At 44.9% G+C, this 19,035-nt stretch overlaps 2 protein-coding genes across 2 annotated transcripts; both read right to left on the bottom strand.

Moving 5' to 3' along the window:
- Positions 1–417: 417 nt before the first annotated feature.
- Positions 418–1,419, bottom strand: LOC121521794 (trace amine-associated receptor 1-like). The gene has a single exon (XM_041805958.1). It carries the CDS (start codon positions 1,417–1,419, stop codon positions 418–420), a length of 1,002 nt encoding a protein of 333 aa, XP_041661892.1.
- Positions 1,420–4,679: 3,260 nt separating this feature from the next.
- LOC121521793 (trace amine-associated receptor 1-like) lies at positions 4,680–8,385 on the bottom strand. Its single transcript, XM_041805957.1, has 3 exons — positions 7,888–8,385; positions 7,571–7,795; positions 4,680–5,693 (listed from the first exon to the last, which is right to left on the bottom strand). The coding sequence occupies exons 1-3, from the start codon at positions 8,383–8,385 to the stop codon at positions 4,680–4,682; spliced, it is 1,737 nt and encodes a 578-aa protein (XP_041661891.1).
- Between the last annotated feature and the right edge of the window lie 10,650 nt (positions 8,386–19,035).

Below are 19,035 nucleotides of genomic sequence, written 5' to 3'. Positions count from 1 at the left end.
ATATGCAATCATGGATCATGTTCTGTCATCAGATGCAGAATCATCAGTGACATAGTCAGACTGTTTTGTCCCAACCATGGCAGTGACTGATGCAGGGGTGGCCTGGAGTATGGATGCACTGATGCTGATACCAGTATAAGGTGTTAGTGCTGAAACCAAGATGAAATTCATGCTCATGAAAAGCTGCAGGTATTTCACTCTGTATCATTTCAAAGCATGTTCAAGCATGAGAATATTTGAGACGAAGGCAAAGCAGCAGACATGCCTGCAGTCTGGTGACACTCTAAGCTGAATGAGGATGACAAAAGCAGAATTATCAATCAAAGATGATGTGATGCTCTGATGGAGGACAGTAAAGTAAGCATATTCTGACAATGAGCTGTAATGTCACAGATTCATCATCATCACTCTCAGAGTCTATCTCAGCAGTTTGGTGTTTGTTAAATCACCCTGAAATATTTTCCCAGTAACAATCATCATAAAGGCCGTCCTGAACCAGCTGTAAAAGAAAGCATAGATGAAAGGATTGAGCATTGAGTTGACCAGTGTGAGCCAGTTCAGAGTTTCAACCACAGGAACTGGAGCTGGATTCTGGCCGAAAGGAGAAAAGGTGATGCAGAGGAAGAAAGGAGTCCAACACAGGAGGAAAACTCCTAAAACTATGGCTAAAGTCTTGGTGGCTTTTCTCTCACTCTTACTGACCGTGGCTCCAGACTTGGTGCTCTGACATGTTTTGTTCTGGATTCTGCGAGCCTGTTTCAGCGCCACCAGGAAAATCTTCAAGTAGATACAGAGCATTATTATCACTGGGAGGTAGAAGGCTAAAATCGGTCCAACTGTGTTCACCATAACCATGTCCAGAAAACAGCTGTCTACACACGTGTTGTAAAGCCCAGCGATCAAGACCCCGATCCCGATGAGAGCCGAGCCCCCCCAGCTGATCAGGATCATGACCACAGTAACATGATGGTTGATTTTAGCTTTATAGGTCAGGGGCTGACACACTGCATAATATCTATCAATGGAAATACAACAGAGGTTCAGAATAGAGCAGCCACTGAGAGACACATCAAAACTGTTGCGGACTTTACAAATTAAATCCTCCTGATAGAGACAGGAGCTGAGAGAAAACGCCATGCTGAGAGGAAAAACCAGCACCCCTACAAGAAGGTCGGCCACAGCCAGAGAGAGGATCAGATAGTTAGTAGGAGAGCGCAGCTGAGTGAAGTACATGATGGAGATCATGACAAGAAGGTTTCCACACACTGTGACTAAAGACAACAAAAACAGGAACAGATATAACAGCACACAGATTATGGATGGGCTTTTAGTCAGGATGTAGCTGAAATCAGAGATTTCATAGCAGGGATGGATGTCCACAACTATGACAGTCCTGTTGTTGGAGAAACCTGGTCCCATGTTTGGAAAGTCCTACAATCCAGTCCAGTTCATTTATGAGTGAATCAGAGACAAGCATTAGAAAGACAGACACATTTCAAAGCAGGCAGAAACAACGTCAGCAATGTCAGTTCAAATGACCTGAATGAACCTGTTTGTCTCTCAGACCAAACCTTCATGTTGTCCATGCACTGGAGTGAATCAGTGTCACATCTAACCCTGACCCTGTAACTCTGAGCACAACCACTATACTTATCAACACCTCCCTCATCATCAGGACCACTGTCCAATCAGCTCAAGTCTATTTGAATCAAATGGAAACAACAACTATATGCTGCTGGTTTTAAGTCTCATGATGGGCAACGAGGAGGGGATGAGGTGATTATATGATCGGGAAAAGTCTTACAGATGAAAAAGTCCAAAGAAGTTGGGCCATTATGTAAAAAAATAGATAAAAAGAATAAAGTACAGTACTATAGTATCAATGATTAACACTGGTCTTTTATAATAGGATGTAGTCTTAACTATAATATTAATGATTAAAACTGTTCTATTGTAACGGGATAGTCTTTACTAAAGATTAATGATTAACACTCATCTACTGTAATAAGGTATAGTGTATATTAAAATATATTAAAATTGTTATGACTTTAGTATAGTCTTTACTATAATACTAGTGATTAAAACCTGTCTATTATAACATAGTATTGTCTTTACTACAATAATGATTAACACTCATCTGTTGTAATAAGGTACAGTCCTTTCTATAGTACTAATGACTAACACTGCCCTATTATAATAGGATGTAGTCTTGCCTATAATATTAATCATTAACATATATCTATGGTAATATGGTATAGTCCTTTCTATTATACAAATGATTAACACTCATCTATTGTGATATGGTACAGGCCTTTCTATAATAATGATTAAAACTCACCTGTTGTAAAACAGTAAAGTTCTGTCGATGATATTAATGCTTTACACTCATCTATTGTGATACTGTATAGTCTATATTACAATATCAATGATTAACACTGGCTTATTATAATAAGGTATAGTTTTTATATTATTTTCAATGATTAACTCTCGTCTATTGTAGTTGTGTATAGTCTATAATAATACATCGATGTATAACACTGGTCTTTTATAATAGACTTTATTATTTTCTTTAATACTAATTATTAACACTCTTTTTTTCTAATAGGGTATAGTGATTTTTTATTATTTCAATGACTAACACTTGTCTGTTATAATAGTATATAGTCTTCATTAGTAATAATGATTAACACTGATCTGTTGTAACAGGGAATGGTCTTATATTATTAATGACAAACCTTTGTCTTTTGTAAGAGGTTATATTATTTATTATATGATTAACGAGTCACATTGTTTTTTTATTGTAAGGTATTTTCGTTATTATAGTATTAATAATTAGCACTAGTCTATTATAGCGGGGTACCTATGATACCGATCTTATAAATATCAATGATAAACACTGATCTATTATAATAGACTATAGTCTTTATGACTTTATCAATGATTAACACTCATCTAATGTAATAGGGTAGAGTCTTTACTATAATATTAATGTATAATACTGGTCTATTATAATAGACTATAGTCATGACTGTTTTATTAACGATTAACACTCATCTAATGTAATAGGGTATAGTCTTTATTATAGAATGATTAACACTGGTCTGTTATAATTTAGCATAGTCTTTATCATATTATCAATGATAAACACCTGTCTATTATAATAGTATATAGTCTTTTTTTATAATATTATTGACTAACACTGATCTGTTAAAATAGAATATATTTTTAATCATAGTTGTATTGATTAACACTGGTCTATTATAAAAGGCCACATCAGAAACAACGGTTTAGACCTGCCTTCCTTGTAAAGTGTCTTGAGATGACTTTGGTTATGTATTGGCACTATGCAAATAAAGATTGATTGATTGATTGACATACGTATGTGAAATTGTTCATATGCTTTGACCCTTTTCTGGGGAGCAGTGGGCTGCACCTGTCATGCACTCAGGTGATCTTATCCCACCGTTCCAACCCTTGATGCTGAGAGCCAAGCAGGACGGTACTGGGTCCACTTGTTTCAAAAATGATGTTATGACTGAAATTAAGTTAAAAATAATGAAGGTACAATAATCTAGCCTTTCAATCTAGAAATCATGGTCACTTCTGCAACAGTACAGTCACTACTGAAACACAGGTTATTGTGTCAAAAATAAAATATCTCTCATTCTCAGACAACATTGTTGGTAATGACTGTTTAGGTGTACGTCTAATTTCAACTATCAAAAATTCTTCAGCTAATATAATAAAATTTAAAAATTTTACAAAGAGACATGATATGTAGATTTGAATGAATCTTAAAAATCACAGTTACAAATTAGTTTTAAAAAACTTGATTCAAATCTATTTTGCTGTGAAAACCTTATAAATACATTAAAAAAAATAGTCTGTACAGGGGGGCATGGACCAAAATTCACAAAGGTGAAACAATGATGTTTATTCTGAATAGAAGTCTGTGTTGCAGTCGTGACAAATTTGAAGAAAGGGAAGTTATTAAGAGAAAAAAATGTTTAGTGTACCTTTATATGTATCCCTTAGATATAGAGCAACACATATGTTGTTAAAAAATTATGAAATTACATACAAATTAAAAAAAATCCAAGTCTGAATTTGCAGAATGGCCCATTAGAGCTTTAATAAAGATGAACAACAACAGTGTCTGCATAATAAAGAACACAATGTAATGTCATCACAAATCCTAAACTAAAGTAAATACATGATACTGGTCCAGCCATGGCAAGAAATGTAGAAAAAAGCAACAGTAAGTATGAAATCATGGATCATGTTCTGTCATCAGATGCAGAATCATCAGTGACATAGTCAGACTGTTTTGTCCCAACCATGGCAGTGACTGATGCAGGGGTGGCCTGGAGTATGGATGCACTGATGCTGATACCAGTATAAGGTGTTAGTGCTGAAACCAAGATGAAATTCATGCTCATGAAAAGCTGCAGGTATTTCACTCTGTATCATTTCAAAGCATGTTCAAGCATGAGAATATTTGAGACGAAGGCAAAGCAGCAGACATGCCTGCAGTCTGGTGACACTCTAAGCTGAATGAGGATGACAAAAGCAGAATTATCAATCAAAGATGATGTGATGCTCTGATGGAGGACAGTAAAGTAAGCATATTCTGACAATGAGCTGTAATGTCACAGATTCATCATCATCACTCTCAGAGTCTATCTCAGCAGTTTGGTGTTTGTTAAATCACCCTGAAATATTTTCCCAGTAACAATCATCATAAAGGCCGACCTGAACCAGCTGTAAAAGAAAGCATAGATGAAAGGATTGAACATTGAGTTGACAAGAGCTAGCCAGGTCAGAGTTTCAACCACAGGAACTGGAGCTGGATTCTGGCTGAAAGGAGAAAAGGTGATGCAGAGGAAGAAAGGAGTCCAACACAGGAGGAAAACTCCTAAAACTATGGCTAAAGTCTTGCTGGCCTTTCTCTCACTCTTACTGACCGTGGCTCCAGACTTGGTGCTCTGACATGTTTTGTTCTGGATTCTGTGAGCCTGTTTCAGCGCCACCAGGAAAATCTTCATGTAGATACAGAGCATTATTATCACTGGGAGGTAAAATGAAAAGACAGGTCCAACTGTGTTCACCATAAGCGAGTCTAGAAAACAGCTGTCTACACATGTGCTGTGAAGTGCTGCAAAGAAGACCCCGATCCCGATGAGAGCTGAACCCCCCCAGCTGATCAGGATCATGACCACAGCAACATGATGGTTGATTTTAGCTTTATAGGTCAGGGGCTGACACACTGCATAATATCTATCAATGGAAATACAACAGAGGTTCAGAATAGAGCACGTGCTGAGAGACACATCTAAACTGTTGCGGACTTTACAAAATAAATCCTCCTGATAGAGACAGGAGCTGAGAGAAAACGCCATGCTGAGAGGAAAAACCAGCACCCCTACAAGAAGGTCGGCCACAGCCAGAGAGAGGATCAGATAGTTAGTAGGAGAGTGCAGCTGAGTGAAGTACATGATGGAGATCATGACAAGAAGGTTTCCACACACTGTGACTAAAGACAACAAAAACAGGAACAGATATAACAGCACACAGATTATGGATGGCCTTTTTGTCAGGATGTAGCTGAAATCAGAGATTTCATAGCAGGGATGGTTGTCCACAACTATCACAGTCCTGTTGTTGGAGAAACCTGGTCCCATGTTTGGAAAGTCCTACAATCCAGTCAAGTTCATTTATGAGTGAATCAGAGACAAGCATTAGAAAGACAGAGACATTTCAAAGCAGCAGAAACAACGTCAGCAATGTCAGTTCAAATGACCTGAATGAACCTGTTTGTCTCTCAGACCAAACCTTCATGTTGTCCATGCACTGGAGTGAATCAGTGTCACATCTAACCCTGACCCTGTAACTCTGAGCACAAGCACTATACTTATCAACACCTCCCTCATCATCAGGACCACTGTCCAATCAGCTCAAGTCTATTTGCATCAGATGGAAACAACAACTATGTCCTGGTGGTTTTCAGCCTCTCTGAGGTTTAAAGTTACTCCACAGCCAAAGTATCATGACGGGTCAAGAGGAGAGGCTGAGGTGGTTTCATGATTGGAACAAGTCTTACAGACCAAAAAGTCCAAAAAAATCCGGCCATTATGTAAAAACGATATAAAAGGAATACAGTCATATGGAAGTCATTTTAACCTTTTATTGCCATCTAATTCAATGAGCTAATATTTCTCATGAAATAATTAAACTTCTCATTTCTACATCCTGCAAGTCGCTCGATGGTGAATAAAAATATTGTTATTTTAAGATATGCAAATCATTGCAGTCTTTTCTTAGTTGCACTTTGCACAGCACCCCCTTTTTTGGAATTTGGTTTGTATTAGTGGTTTAAAGATAATCTGACAAGGATCGGTTAACCAGTCTTGATGTCAGCAGTCCGAGTGCATCGGTCTGCGAAGACCTGGATCAGTAAAAATGCGGCATGAACCGGTCGTTGGAAAAAGTCATGTGGACTTTATTTGAAGGAAGGATAACTTTCAAAATTCTGCCCGTCTGCACGCTTTGGAGGAAAGTGATTAAGAACTACGGCAACTACGTCTCACCTGTTGAGACGGCAGACCTGAAGTTTAGCTAAGCACTAACGCTAAACGCAGCACATAAAGACCCGAACATAAACACTTCTCTGAGTTAAAACCCGGAGAAGTCTTCAGTTATCACCTTAACAACAGCCCCTTTATTCACAAGTTTACAACCGTAACATTTTGTTGGAAGTGATTGATTTAGTGACACAATCAATACATCTGAGCCCACTGATATGATATTAAACAGAGAGGACTTCACTGAGCTGGAGATCAGCTGTTCTCCAGTGAATTAATTCAAGAATGAAAACAATCAAGAACAGTCAGATACACAGAGAAAGGAAATAACCATGTAGACTGAATACTCACATTAAGAGGAATTATGAAAGGAAAAAAAAATGTATATAAAGCCGTTTTAAATTGACTGTTTTTAATAGTATTTTAACCCCTTGTTCTCCTGTACTAGCAGACACACAGAGCTCCTTGTGACTTTAAATTCATTTTCATTTGTCCTTCTTGGGAAAATGTGATATTTAGTTACCTCCACTAAGGAGGTTACGTGATCAGGTGGGTTTGTTTATTGGTTTGTTTGTTTGTTTGTTTGTTTGTTTGTTTGTTTGTTAGCAACATGACTGAAAAAGTCATGGACGGCTTTTCATGTAATTTTCAGGAAATGTCAAAAATTGCATAAGGAAGAACTGATTAGATTTTGGGACTGATCTGGATCACTGCCTGGATCCAGGAATTTTTTAAAGGATTCTGTACTATTGGGAGATAGGGCTAATGGCAGAAGTCTGCGCTGTTACCACTTTATGGACATGAGTAACTTATTCAAAGTTTTGGAGTTTACAGAGTTTGAAAGATGCATGCCCGGTCGAGGTGACGAGTCGGAGCATAACAGAGAGAAAGACAGCGAACTGTAGCGAGAATACTCACAAGGCTGGGAGGAATAGAGGAATATTCACCCTCTGCCATGACTTCCACACGTACTGGAGCCAATGCTTTACCTCACCGTACCCCTGGGCCTGGGAGTTGGGCTCGTTGGCGAGCGCCTGGTGGCCGGGCCTGTGCCCATGGGGCCTGGCCAGGCACAGCCTGAAGACCCACATGGGCCCCCCTCCCATGGACTCACCACCCGTAGGAGGGGCCATGGAAGTCAGGTGTAGTGTGAACTGGGTGGCAGCTGGAGGCAGGGACCTTGAGGGTCTGATCCTGGGCTGCAGAAGCTGGCTCTAGGGACATGGGATGTCACCTCTCTGGTGGGGAAGGAGCCTGAGCTTGTGTGTGAGGCTGAGCAGTACCAGCTTGATATAGTTGCTCTCACAGTTGCACAGTTTGGGCTCTGGAACCAATCCTCTTGAGAGGGGTTGGGCTCTTTTCCACTCTGGAGTTGCCCTTGGTGAGAGGTGCCGAGCAGGTGTTGGCATACTGATTGCCCCAGGCTGTCGGCAATCAGTATGCCCACACTTGCGCGGCACCTCTCATCTGTAAATTGGGGTTTACCCTGGTGGATGAGAGGGTAGCCTCTCTCTGCCTTCGGGTGGGGGGACAGGTCCTGACTGTCGTTTTTGCGGATCCACCAAACGGAAGCACAGAGTACCCACCCTTTTTGGAGCCGCTGGAGGGGGTGCTGGAGAGCGCTTCTTCTGGGGACTCCCTCGTCCTGCTGGGAGACTTCAATGCTCACATGGGCAATGACAGTGAGACCTGGAAGGGGGTGATTGGGAGCAATGGCCCCCCTGATCTGAACCCGTGTGGTTTTCTGTTGCTGGACATTTGTGCTAATCATGGAATGTCTATAACCAACACCATCTTCAGGCATAAGGGCGTCCACATGTGCACTTAACACCAGGACACCCTAGGTCGCAGTTTGATAATCAACCTTGTAGTCGTATCATCGGACTTGATGCCACATGTCCTGGACACTTGGGTAAAGAGAGGGGCGGGGCTGTCAACTGATCACCACCTGGTGGTGAGTTGGCTCCGCTGGTGGGGGAGGATGCCGGTCAGACCTGGCAAGCACGTATTGCAACGTATTGTGAGGGTCTGCTGGCGGAGTCCCCTGTCAGATGGCACTCAACTCTCACCTCTGAGAGAGCTTCGACCATGTTCCGGTGGAGGCGGGGGACATTGAGTCCGAGTGGGCCGTGTTCCGTGCCTCTTATTGTTGAGCAGCTGATAGGAGCTGTGGCTGTGAGGTGGCGGTAACCCCTGAACCCGCTGGTGGAGACCGGTGGTGAGGAATGCCGTCAAGCTGAAGAAAGAGTCTTATCAAGTCATCTTGGCCTGTGGGACTCCAAAGGCAGCTGACAGGTACCGGCAGGCCAAGCAGTTTGTAGCTTCAGAGGTTGCTAAGGCAAAAACTTGGACGTGGGAGGAGTTCAGAGGAGCTATGGAGAACGACATTCATACAGCTTCAAGAAGATTCTGGACCACCATCCAGAATCTCAGGAGAGGGAAGCAGTGCGCTATCAACACCTTGTATGGTGGGCATGGTGCATTGATGACCTCGACTCAGGATGTTGTGGGTTGGTGGAAGGAATACTTCAAAGACCTCCTCAATCCCATCGACATGCCTTCCAATCAGGAAGCAGAGTCTGGAGGCTCAGGTGTGGGCTCTTCTATCTCGGGGTCAGAGGTCGCCGAGTTGGTCAAAAAGCTCCTTGGTGGCAGGGCCCCGGGGGGTGGATGAGATCCATCCTGAGTTCCTCAAGGCTCCAGATGTTGTAGGGCTGTCTTGGTTGACACACCTTTGCAACATTGCGTGGACATCAGAGGCAGTGCCCCTGGGCTGGCAGACTGGGGTGGTGGTTCCCCTCTTTAAGAAGGGGGACCGGAGGGTGTGCTCCAATTATAGGGGGATCACACTTCTCAGCCTCCCTGGAAAGGTCTATTCGGGGGTCCTGGAGAGGGGGATCCGTCGAATAGTTGATCCTCAGATCCAGGAGGAGCAATGTGGTTTTTGTCCTGGACGTGGAACAGTGGACCAGCTCTACACTCTCGGCAGGGTCCTGGAGGGTGCATGGGAGTTTGCCCAACCAGTCTGCATGTGTTTTGTAGACCTGGAGAAGGCATTGGACCATGTCCCATGGGAATCCTGTGGAGGGTGCTCTGGGAGTATGGGGTACCGGACCGCCTGATAAGGCCTGTTCAGTCCCTGTACAACCGGTGTCAGAGCTTGGTCTGCATTGCTGAAAATAAGTCGGACTCGTTTCTGGTGTGGGTTGGACTCCGCCAGGGCTGCCCTTTTTCGACGGTTCTGTTAAAAACTGGTATGGACAGAGTTTTTAGACACAGCCAGGGCGTTGAGGGTGTCCGGTTTGGTGGCCTCAGGATCTACGTTCCTACCCTTATCTACGGTCATGAACTGTGGGTTGTGACCGAAAGAACGAGATCATGGATACAGGCAGCTGAAATAAGTTTCCTCCGCAGGGTGTCCTGGCTCTCCTTTAGAGATAGGGTGAGAAGCTCGGCCATCTGGGAGAGACTTGGAGTAGAGCTGCTGCTCCTCTGCGTTGAGAGGAGCTAGATGAGGTGGCTTGGGCATCTGGCCAATATGCCTCTTGGACGCCTCCTGGAGGTGTTCTGGGCAGGTCCCACTGGGACGAGGCCCCAGGGAAGACCCAGGACACGCTGGAGAGACTATGCCGCTCGGCTGACCTGGGAACGCCTTGGGATCTCTCGGGAAGAGCTGGACAAAGTTGCCGGGGAGAGGGAGGTCTGGGCTTCCTTGCTTAGGCTGCTGCCCCTGCGACCCAATCTCAGATAAGCGGAAGAAGATGGATGGATCTTGTTTCCCCCCTTTTATGCTAACTTTTGTGAAAGCAAAAATGTATTTTGATTCTATAATCAGATTGTATCAAACTGGATTGGACCGAATCGTCCTGTATTTTAATGAATCATCAGTGAATTGAGTCATAGTCTGTGAATAAAGATGCGACTCGAATCGTCTTGAGAAGGAGAGATCACACCCCTAGTTTGTTAATCACTGCATATGAATACTTTTTATTAATAAAAACAAGCTGGAAGATAATATAAAATCTGTTTTTTATTTTTTAGGAGCATTTAAGAAACTACACTGTTCCAAATTATTATGCAATCAAACGAACATTTGATTTTTAGTTTTTCAATTGAAGTTTTTAAAGGAGCTGCTTCTCCTGTCAGTTTCCATCACTGACATCAGACTCAGACAGGTGTGGTCATTAGTTAACCAGGTGAGCCTGAATAAAGGGAAATTACTGAAGGAGGTTGTTCCACTAGAATAAGCAAGTCACAGGTGTCATGAAACATCGGGAACAAGAAAGACCCTTCTGCAGATGAAATCCTGAAACAGTGCAGTATCCTGCAAAGAGCATGAAAACACTGGATATTTCAGGGAAATGAAGAGAGATCATCATACTGTGAAAGAATTTATGTGTGATTCAGAGTGTAGACGGGTTTGTTCAGGTAAAGGTGGATTAAGGAAAGTTTCCATCCTTAGTGCCTGTGGAGTGGCAGACCGGGATGGTGATTTCCATTTTTAAAAAGGGGTGGGCTTGAATTATTGGGGTATCACACTACTCAGCCTCCATGGTAAATTTTACTCTACGGTGCTGGAAAGGAGACTCCAGCAGATTCAGGAGGACCAATGCGGATTCTGTCCTGGATGTGGAACTGTGGACCAGCTCTTTGGTCTTGCAAGGCTCTTTGAGGGAGCATGGGAGTTTGTTCATCCAGTCTACATGTGTTTTGTGGACTTGGAGAGGGCTTACGATCGTGTATCTGGAGGGGCCATGTGGTGGGTACTTCAGAAATATGGGGTTCTGGGGCTGCTGTGGCGAGCCATCAGGTCCAAGTATGGCCAAAATGAGAGTTCTGTCCACACCCTTGGCTCAAAGTTAGACATGTGTGTGTTGGCCTCTGCCAGGGCTGCCACTTGTCCCCGACTCCATTTATGATCGACTTTGTAGTTGCATCACCGGACTTGTGGCCACATGTCCTGGACACCTGGGTAAAGAGAGGGGCGGAGCTGTCAACTGATCACCACCTGGTGGTGAGTTGGCTCAGCTGGTGGGGGAGGATGCAGGTCAGACCTGGCAGGCCCAAACGTATTGTATGGGTCTGCTGGGAACATATGGCAGAGTTCCCTGTCAGAAGGCGCTTCAACTCTCACCTCCGACAGAGCTTCAACCATGTTCTGGTGGAGACGGGGCCATGTTCCGTGCCTCTATTGTCGAGCAGCTGATAGGAGCTGTGGCCGTAAGGTGGTCGGTGCCTGTCGTGGCGGTAACCCCTAAACCCGCTGGTGGACACCGGCGGTGAGGAATGCCGTCAAGCTGAAGAAGGAGTCTTATCGGGCCTCTTTGGCCTGTCGGACTCCAAAGGCAGCTGACAGGTACCGGCAGGCCAAGCGGTTTGCAGCTTCAGAGGTTGCTAAGGCAACAACCTCGGACTTGGGAGGAGTTCACAGAGGCCATGGAGAACGACTTTCATACGGCTTCAAGAAGATTCTGGACCACCATCTGGTGTCTCAGGAGAGGGAAGCGGTGTGCTGTCAACACCTTGTATGGTGGGAATGGCGCATTGTTGACTGTGACTCAGGACGTTGTGGGTCAGTGGAAGGAATACTTCGAAGACCTCCTTAATCCCATCGACATGCCTTCCAATCAGGAAGCAGAGTCTGGAGGCTCGGGTGTGAGCTCTTCTATCTCGGGGCAGAGGTCGCTGAGTTGGTCAAAAAGCTCCTTGGTGGCAGGGCCCCGGGGGGTGGACAAGAACCACCCTGAGTTCCTCAAGGCTCTGGATGTTGTAGGGCTGTCTTGGTTGACACGCCTTTGCAGCATCGCATGGACATCAGAGACAGTGCCCCTGGACTGGCAGACTGGGGTGGTGGTTCCCCTCTTTAAGAAGGGGGACCGGAGGGTGTACTCCAATTATAGGGGGATCACACTTCTCAGCCTCCCTGAAAAGGTCTATTTGGGGGTCCTGGAGAGGATGGTCCATCAGATAGTCGATCCTCAGATTCAGGAGGAGCAATGTGGTTTTTGTCCTGGACGTGGAACAGTGGACCAGCTCTACACTCTCGGCAGGGTCAGGGAGGGTGCATGGGAGTTTGCCCAACCAGTCTGCATGTGTTTTGTAGACCTGGAGAAGGCATTGGACCATGTCCCATGGGGAATCCTGTGGAGGGTGCTCTGGGAGTATGGGGTACCGGACTCCCTGATAAGGCCTGTTCAGTCCCTGTACGACCAGTGTCAGAGCTTGGTCCGCACTGGAAATAAGTCGGACTCATTTCTGGTGCAGGTTGGACTCCACCAGGGTTGCCCTTTTTCACTGGTTCTGTTCATAACTTTCATGGACAGAATTTCTAGGCGCAGCCAGGGTGTTGAGGGCGTCCAGTTTGGCGGCCTCAGGATCAGGTGTCTGCTTTTTGTGGATGATGAAATGATGAAATGATGAAATCTGAGGCCATGGTCCTCAGTTGGAAAAGGGTGGAACGCCCTCTCTAGGTTGGGGATGAGATCCTGCCCCAAGTGGAGGATTTCAAGTATCTCGAGGTCTTGTTCACAAGTGAGGGAAGAATGGAACGGGAAATTGACAGGCGGATCGGTGTGGCGTTGGCAGTGATGCGGTCTCTGCATCAGTCTATCATGGTGAGGAATGAGCTGAGTTGAAAGACGAACAAAGCTCTCGATTTACCAGTCGATCTACGTTCCTACCCTCATCTATGGTCACGAACTGTGGGTTGTGACCGAAAGAACGAGATCATGGATACAGGCAGCTGAAATGAGTTTCCTCAGCAGGGTGTCTGGGCTCTCCCTTAGAGATAGGGTGAGAAGCTCGGCCATCCGCGAGAGACTCGGAGTAGAGCCGCTGCTCCTCTGCATTGAGAGGAGCCAGAAGAGGTGGCTTGGGCATCTGGTCCAGATGCCTCCTGGACACCTCCTGGAGGTGTTCTGGGCAGGTCCCACTGGGACGAGGCCCTTGGGAAGACCAAGGACACGCTAGAGAGACAGGTTGCTCGGCTGGCCTGGGAATGCCTCGGAATCCCCTGGGAAGAGCTGGACAAAGAGGCCGTGAAGAGGGGTGTTGGCTTCCCTGCTTAGGCTGCTGCCCCCGCAACCCAACCTCGGATAAGTGGAAGAAGATGGATGGATCTTGTTTCCCCTTTTTTGCTAACTTTTGTTAAAGCAAAAATGTATTTCGATTCTGTAATCAGATTGTATCAAATTGGACCGGACCGAATTGTTCTGTATTTTAATGAATCGTCAGTGAATCAAATCAGTCTGTGAATCAAGATTTGATTCAAATGGTCTTGAGAAGGAGAGATTCACACCCCTAGTTTATTTTTTAGGAGCATTTAAGGAACTGCACGGTTCCAAATTATGATGCAATCAAACGAACATTTGGTTTTTAGTTTTTTCAATTGAAGTTTTGAAAGGAGCTGCTTCTCCTGTCAGTTTCCATCACTGACATCAGACTCAGACAGGTGTGGTCATTAGTTAACCAGGTGAGCCTGAATAAAGGGAAATTACTGAAGGAGGTTGTTCCACTAGAATAAGCAAGTCACAGGTGTCATGAAACATCGGGAACAAGAAAGACCCTTCTGCAGATGAAATCCTGAAACAGTGCAGTATCCTGCAAAGAGCATGAAAACACTGGATATTTCAGGGAAATGAAGAGAGATCATCATACTGTGAAAGAATTTATGTGTGATTCAGAGTGTAGACGGGTTTGTTCAGGTAAAGGTGGATTAAGGAAAGTTTCCATCCTTAGTGCCTGTGGAGTGGCAGACCGGGATGGTGATTTCCATTTTTAAAAAGGGGTGGGCTTGAATTATTGGGGTATCACACTACTCAGCCTCCATGGTAAATTTTACTCTACGGTGCTGGAAAGGAGACTCCAGCAGATTCAGGAGGACCAATGCGGATTCTGTCCTGGATGTGGAACTGTGGACCAGCTCTTTGGTCTTGCAAGGCTCTTTGAGGGAGCATGGGAGTTTGCTCATCCAGTCTACATGTGTTTTGTGGACTTGGAGAGGGCTTACGATCGTGTATCTGGAGGGGCCATGTGGTGGGTACTTCAGAAATATGGGGTTCTGGGGCTGCTGTGGCGAGCCATCAGGTCCAAGTATGGCCAAAATGAGAGTTCTGTCCACACCCTTGGCTCAAAGTTAGACATGTGTGTGTTGGCCTCTGCCAGGGCTGCCACTTGTCCCCGACTCCATTTATGATTTTTTTATGGACAAGATCTGAGGCGCAACTGTGGGGCGGAGGGTTTCTGGTTCAGGGATCTCAGAACTCCATCTTTGCTGTTTGCAGATGTGTTTTTGTTGGCTCCCTCAACTGGGACCTCCAGCAGGCACTGGGACAGTTTGCAGCTCAGGGCGAAGTGGCTGGTATGAGGGTCAGCACCTCCATGTCCTCTGCCAAAAAAAAACATGGATTGCTCCCTCACTCCTTCACTTTGCCCCAAGTGAAGGAGTTCATGTATCTCGTGATCTTGTTCATGAGTGAGGTTAGAATGGACTGAGAGATGGACAGGTGGATTGATGCAGCCTCGGCAGTTTTGCAGGTGCTGTACCGTACACTTGTGATGAAGAGGGAGCTGAGCAGAGACTCAAAGCTTTAGATTTACGCAGCCTAACAGTCACCTTTGCTCATGAACTCTGAAATGAGATTCCTCAGAAGCGTGTCTAGGCTTTCACTTGGAGATAGGATGAGGATCTTGGACATCCAAAAGGATCTGGAAGTAGAGCCGCTGCTCAAAAGAAGCCAGTTGAGGTGGTTCGGGCAACTAATCAGGATGTCCCCTGGGTGCCTTGCTGTGGAGATCTTCTGGGCACGAGGAGACCTCGGGGCAGATCCAGAACTTGTTGGAGGGATCACATATCCCATCTGGTCTGGGAACACCTTGGACTCCCAAAGGAGGAACTGGAAAATGTTGCTGGGGATGTCTGGGTTGACTTTCTCCGCCTTCTACCACTGGAACCTGACTCCACTCTTAACTTATACCCACAGAGAGAAATGAATGCAGTAGGCTCAGAAATACATATGCGAAAACAAATTTTCAAACAGCTTTATTCACAGGTGAATGCTGTGGTATACTGGATGGTCTAGAGGGATGGAGGTCTGGATGGTTGGTGGATGGCCACCATTTTAAAACACAATCAGATATTCACAGCCAGGGTCCAAAACTACCTTTTTCTGGCTAGTAAGTGAATTTTTTTTACCAGCCAGGCAGATATTTTACCAGCCAACCAAAGAAAAATTGCTTTTAAGTGTTGTTATTTGCTATCAGTATTATTTAACATGTCATTTGGGTCTTGTATGCAATTCTCAATTAATATTTTAATAGTATGCACTAATGCTAGCAATAATGTATGCTAAAAGAGACAAAAAGTGAGTAAAAAGACCCTTATTATGTGTAGAACAACAAATGAACTTGCTTCTGTCGATTCTTGTTTTTATAACTTTATAATTCCAACCCTCCTTTATCTGGACTAGGCAAAATGAGCTGTCAAAACTGTCAAGGCGCCTTCACAGCACTGTTAATCTGTAGTCTGGACATGGAGGGGTGAGCATCTCCTACTCTGACCGCAGCTGAGACAGACTGCTGCGCGAGGAGTGGGCTGCCTGTCAGTCCTTTGGGATGGGGAGGGGCCCACTGCAGCTACCGCTGCACAAGAGGCGCTACAACAATATGTGCTTTCATGTCAGAGTCTTCAAAAGTCTCCAGTAACACCAGAGAAAGTCGCTAGATTTGTTGCTAGTTGCCTTTTTGAAAAAGAGTTGCTAGAGGGGTCTGAAAACTCGCTAAATATAGCGACAAAGTCGCTAAACTGGCAACCCTGCAAACCAGCTATCCACCTCGGCACTGTAAATGACGTCACGACTGATGCACTTACGTGACCAAAGATCGTCTCAGCCTGAAATACACATTACTCTGCCAGGAAACCAGCCATTTTTAGCCTAGCACTGCTGAGTTTTGTTACTAATTAGCTGAAATTGTCACTACTGAAACAGTCACTACCGTCACACATGGTAAAGTTACATCTGTGACCTGATATTATATGTTATATAATATATATATATCCGGGCAAGTCCCACTGGGAGGAGGACCCGGGGAAGACCCAGGACACGCTGGAGAGACTATGCCGCTCGGCTGGCCTGGGAATGCCTCAGGATCCACTGGGAAGAGCTGGACGACGTGGCCGGGGAGAGGGAGGTCTGGGATTCCCTGTTTAGGCTGCTGCCCCTGCGACCCGATCTCGGATAAGCGCAAGAAGATGGATGGATGGATGATAATATTCATATTGTTTTTAGAGCAAAGAATTGAATTTTTCAAACATTTAGTCTATTATTATTTCTGTTTCATCATGTATTTTCCCAGGGAGAGATAAAATATAAAATATCTTGAGAAAAAAACAGGAAAAGTGGAGCAGAGCATCTTATATCTTAAAGTGAAGTTAAAAACAGCTACAGCTGCATTTTTATGATCACCTGTATAAATGTTAAACAGCTTTCTCTTCACCACCATTATTTTTACTAATGCTAGTATTACAGTGATCATTGCTTCATCTATCACCATCATTCTGTCATCTTTAATAGTTACTAAAACAGTTTCACTGAATCCCAGAGAAATACAACTTCACTATAAATCAACACTGGTCTATTATAATAGGATATAGTCTTTATTATTATATTAATGATTAACATTGGTCTATTATAATAGGATATAGTCTTTATTATTATATTAATGATTAACATTGGTCTTGTGGTGTTTTAATTTGTATTCTGTGTATTATTTTGGTTACTTCCGGTTTCCGGAGTATCGTGCTGGCTGCTAACTTTACTCTGCTCTCCCTGAGGCTTCCACCCCTCCCCCCCTGGTGCTGTGGAGAGTCACACCTGCAGCGAATCACTCATTTGACGGACACTACTTAAGATCGGCTGCAGCTCTCTACAGCGCCTGAGTCTTGCAGAACTTATCTCACGGTAACTCCAGCTCCAGGCTCTCTCTCGAGATCTCCAGAGAAGTTTCTTGTGCTATTTTGATGATTGTTATTAGTGAATTCCAGTGCTGTATTTTTGTGAACCCTCTTCTAACGTGCCTCTCCTCTTTTTCCAGTGCCTCCAGCCTAGATCACCGCAGCCAGCACCAGCGCACTCTCTCACTCACCTGGACTCTTGGAATCCCCCCTCCCTTATTCACTTACCTGCACAATAAAACTGTTCAAACCTGCTCCTCCGTTTCCGCATTCTGGGTCCAACCACACTACCAAACATAACAGAAGACTCAGGCCAGAAATGGATTCAGCGGACTCGGACACTCTCAAAACTGCAATAACCCATCAAGGACAACGCCTCGGACAACACGAAAACATGCTTAAAGGTATTATGCAATCCCTCCAGACTCTTAGCACTCAAGTCTCTAGCATCTCAGAACAATTACTCTCCACCAGTCAGCCTCACCACCATTCACCAGAGCCTCCACCTGTTAGCAATCAGCCACCTAGTGTAGATCCCTCACCCTCTCCTCCCCACCCCCACTTTAGAGAACCTCAGGTCCCCCATCCAGATTTCTTCTCTGGAGAAATAGGCAATGCTAAGGGCTTTTTGTTACGATGTTCTCTAGTTTTTGATCAGCAACCCTTGAGCTACCCCTCTGACAGGGCCAAGATAGCCTTTGTTATTAACCTGTTGCGCGGGAAGGCTTCCCGCTGGGCCACTTCTATTTGGAATAGTGAATCACCTGTGTTAGCTTCTTTTTCTGAGTTTTCTAGTGAGTTATGTCGAGTTTTCGATCACCCCCTCCAGGGTCAAGAGGCTTTGAAACGCTTATTTTCCCTTTCCCAGGGCTCTAGATCTGTTGCAGATTTCTCCATTGAATTCCGGATAGTGGCATCAGAGAGTAGGTGGGGGGAGACCGAACTTAAGGGTATTTTTCTTAGAAGCCTTTCAGAAGAACTCAAGGATGAGTTAGCCTCCAGGGACGAGCCTAATTCATTAGAGGAACTTATTTCTCTAGCTATCAGGATAGACAACCACTTGGACAGAGAGAGAAGAGTCAGCACCGGGCTTCCAAGTCACGTCCTGTAGCCCCCTCTTCTGGTCAGTCAGCTCCTCTGTTCCCCTTTAGGCCGAGACCTATTGCTGACTCTCCTCCTATTTCTTTAGAGGAACCCATGCAACTAGGCCGAGCCCGTTTGACCGTCAGTGAGCGACAGCGAAGGTTTAACCTTAAATTGTGTGTATATTGTGGTCAGGCGGGTGACTTCATAGCTAACTGTCCCCAGACGCCAAAAGACAGGGCTCACCCGTGAACGAGGGCACTCGTGTGAGCCAGACTACCTCTTCCTCTAGCCCTCCCCTGCGTATCACCGTTTCCTCCAATGTCCTCTGGGGGCGCGATTCCGTCCCCATTCAAGCACTCATTGACTCCGGTGCCGATGATAGTTTTATTCAGGACAGTTTAGCCCAACAACTCCAGC

The sequence above is a fragment of the Cheilinus undulatus genome, linkage group 14, assembly GCF_018320785.1.
Source record: "Cheilinus undulatus linkage group 14, ASM1832078v1, whole genome shotgun sequence".
Classification (NCBI taxonomy): domain Eukaryota; kingdom Metazoa; phylum Chordata; class Actinopteri; order Labriformes; family Labridae; genus Cheilinus; species Cheilinus undulatus.
The sequence above is the reverse complement of the archived record's forward strand: the minus strand, read 5'-3'. Positions and strand labels throughout refer to the sequence as shown.

Coding starts and splice junctions, on each gene's coding strand:
- LOC121521794 (XM_041805958.1), bottom strand. CDS start 1,419: ATGGGACCAGGTTTCTCCAACAACAGGACTGTCATAGTTGTGGACATC.
- LOC121521793 (XM_041805957.1), bottom strand. CDS start 8,385: ATGCCTGAAGATGGTGTTGGTTATAGACATTCCATGATTAGCACAAAT. Junction 7,796..7,887: donor AGAGCCCAAACTGTGCAACT/GTGAGAGCAACT, acceptor CCATGTCCCTAG/AGCCAGCTTCTGCAGCCCAG. Junction 5,694..7,570: donor AGGCCCAGGGGTACGGTGAG/GTAAAGCATTGG, acceptor ACTGGATTGTAG/GACTTTCCAAACATGGGACC.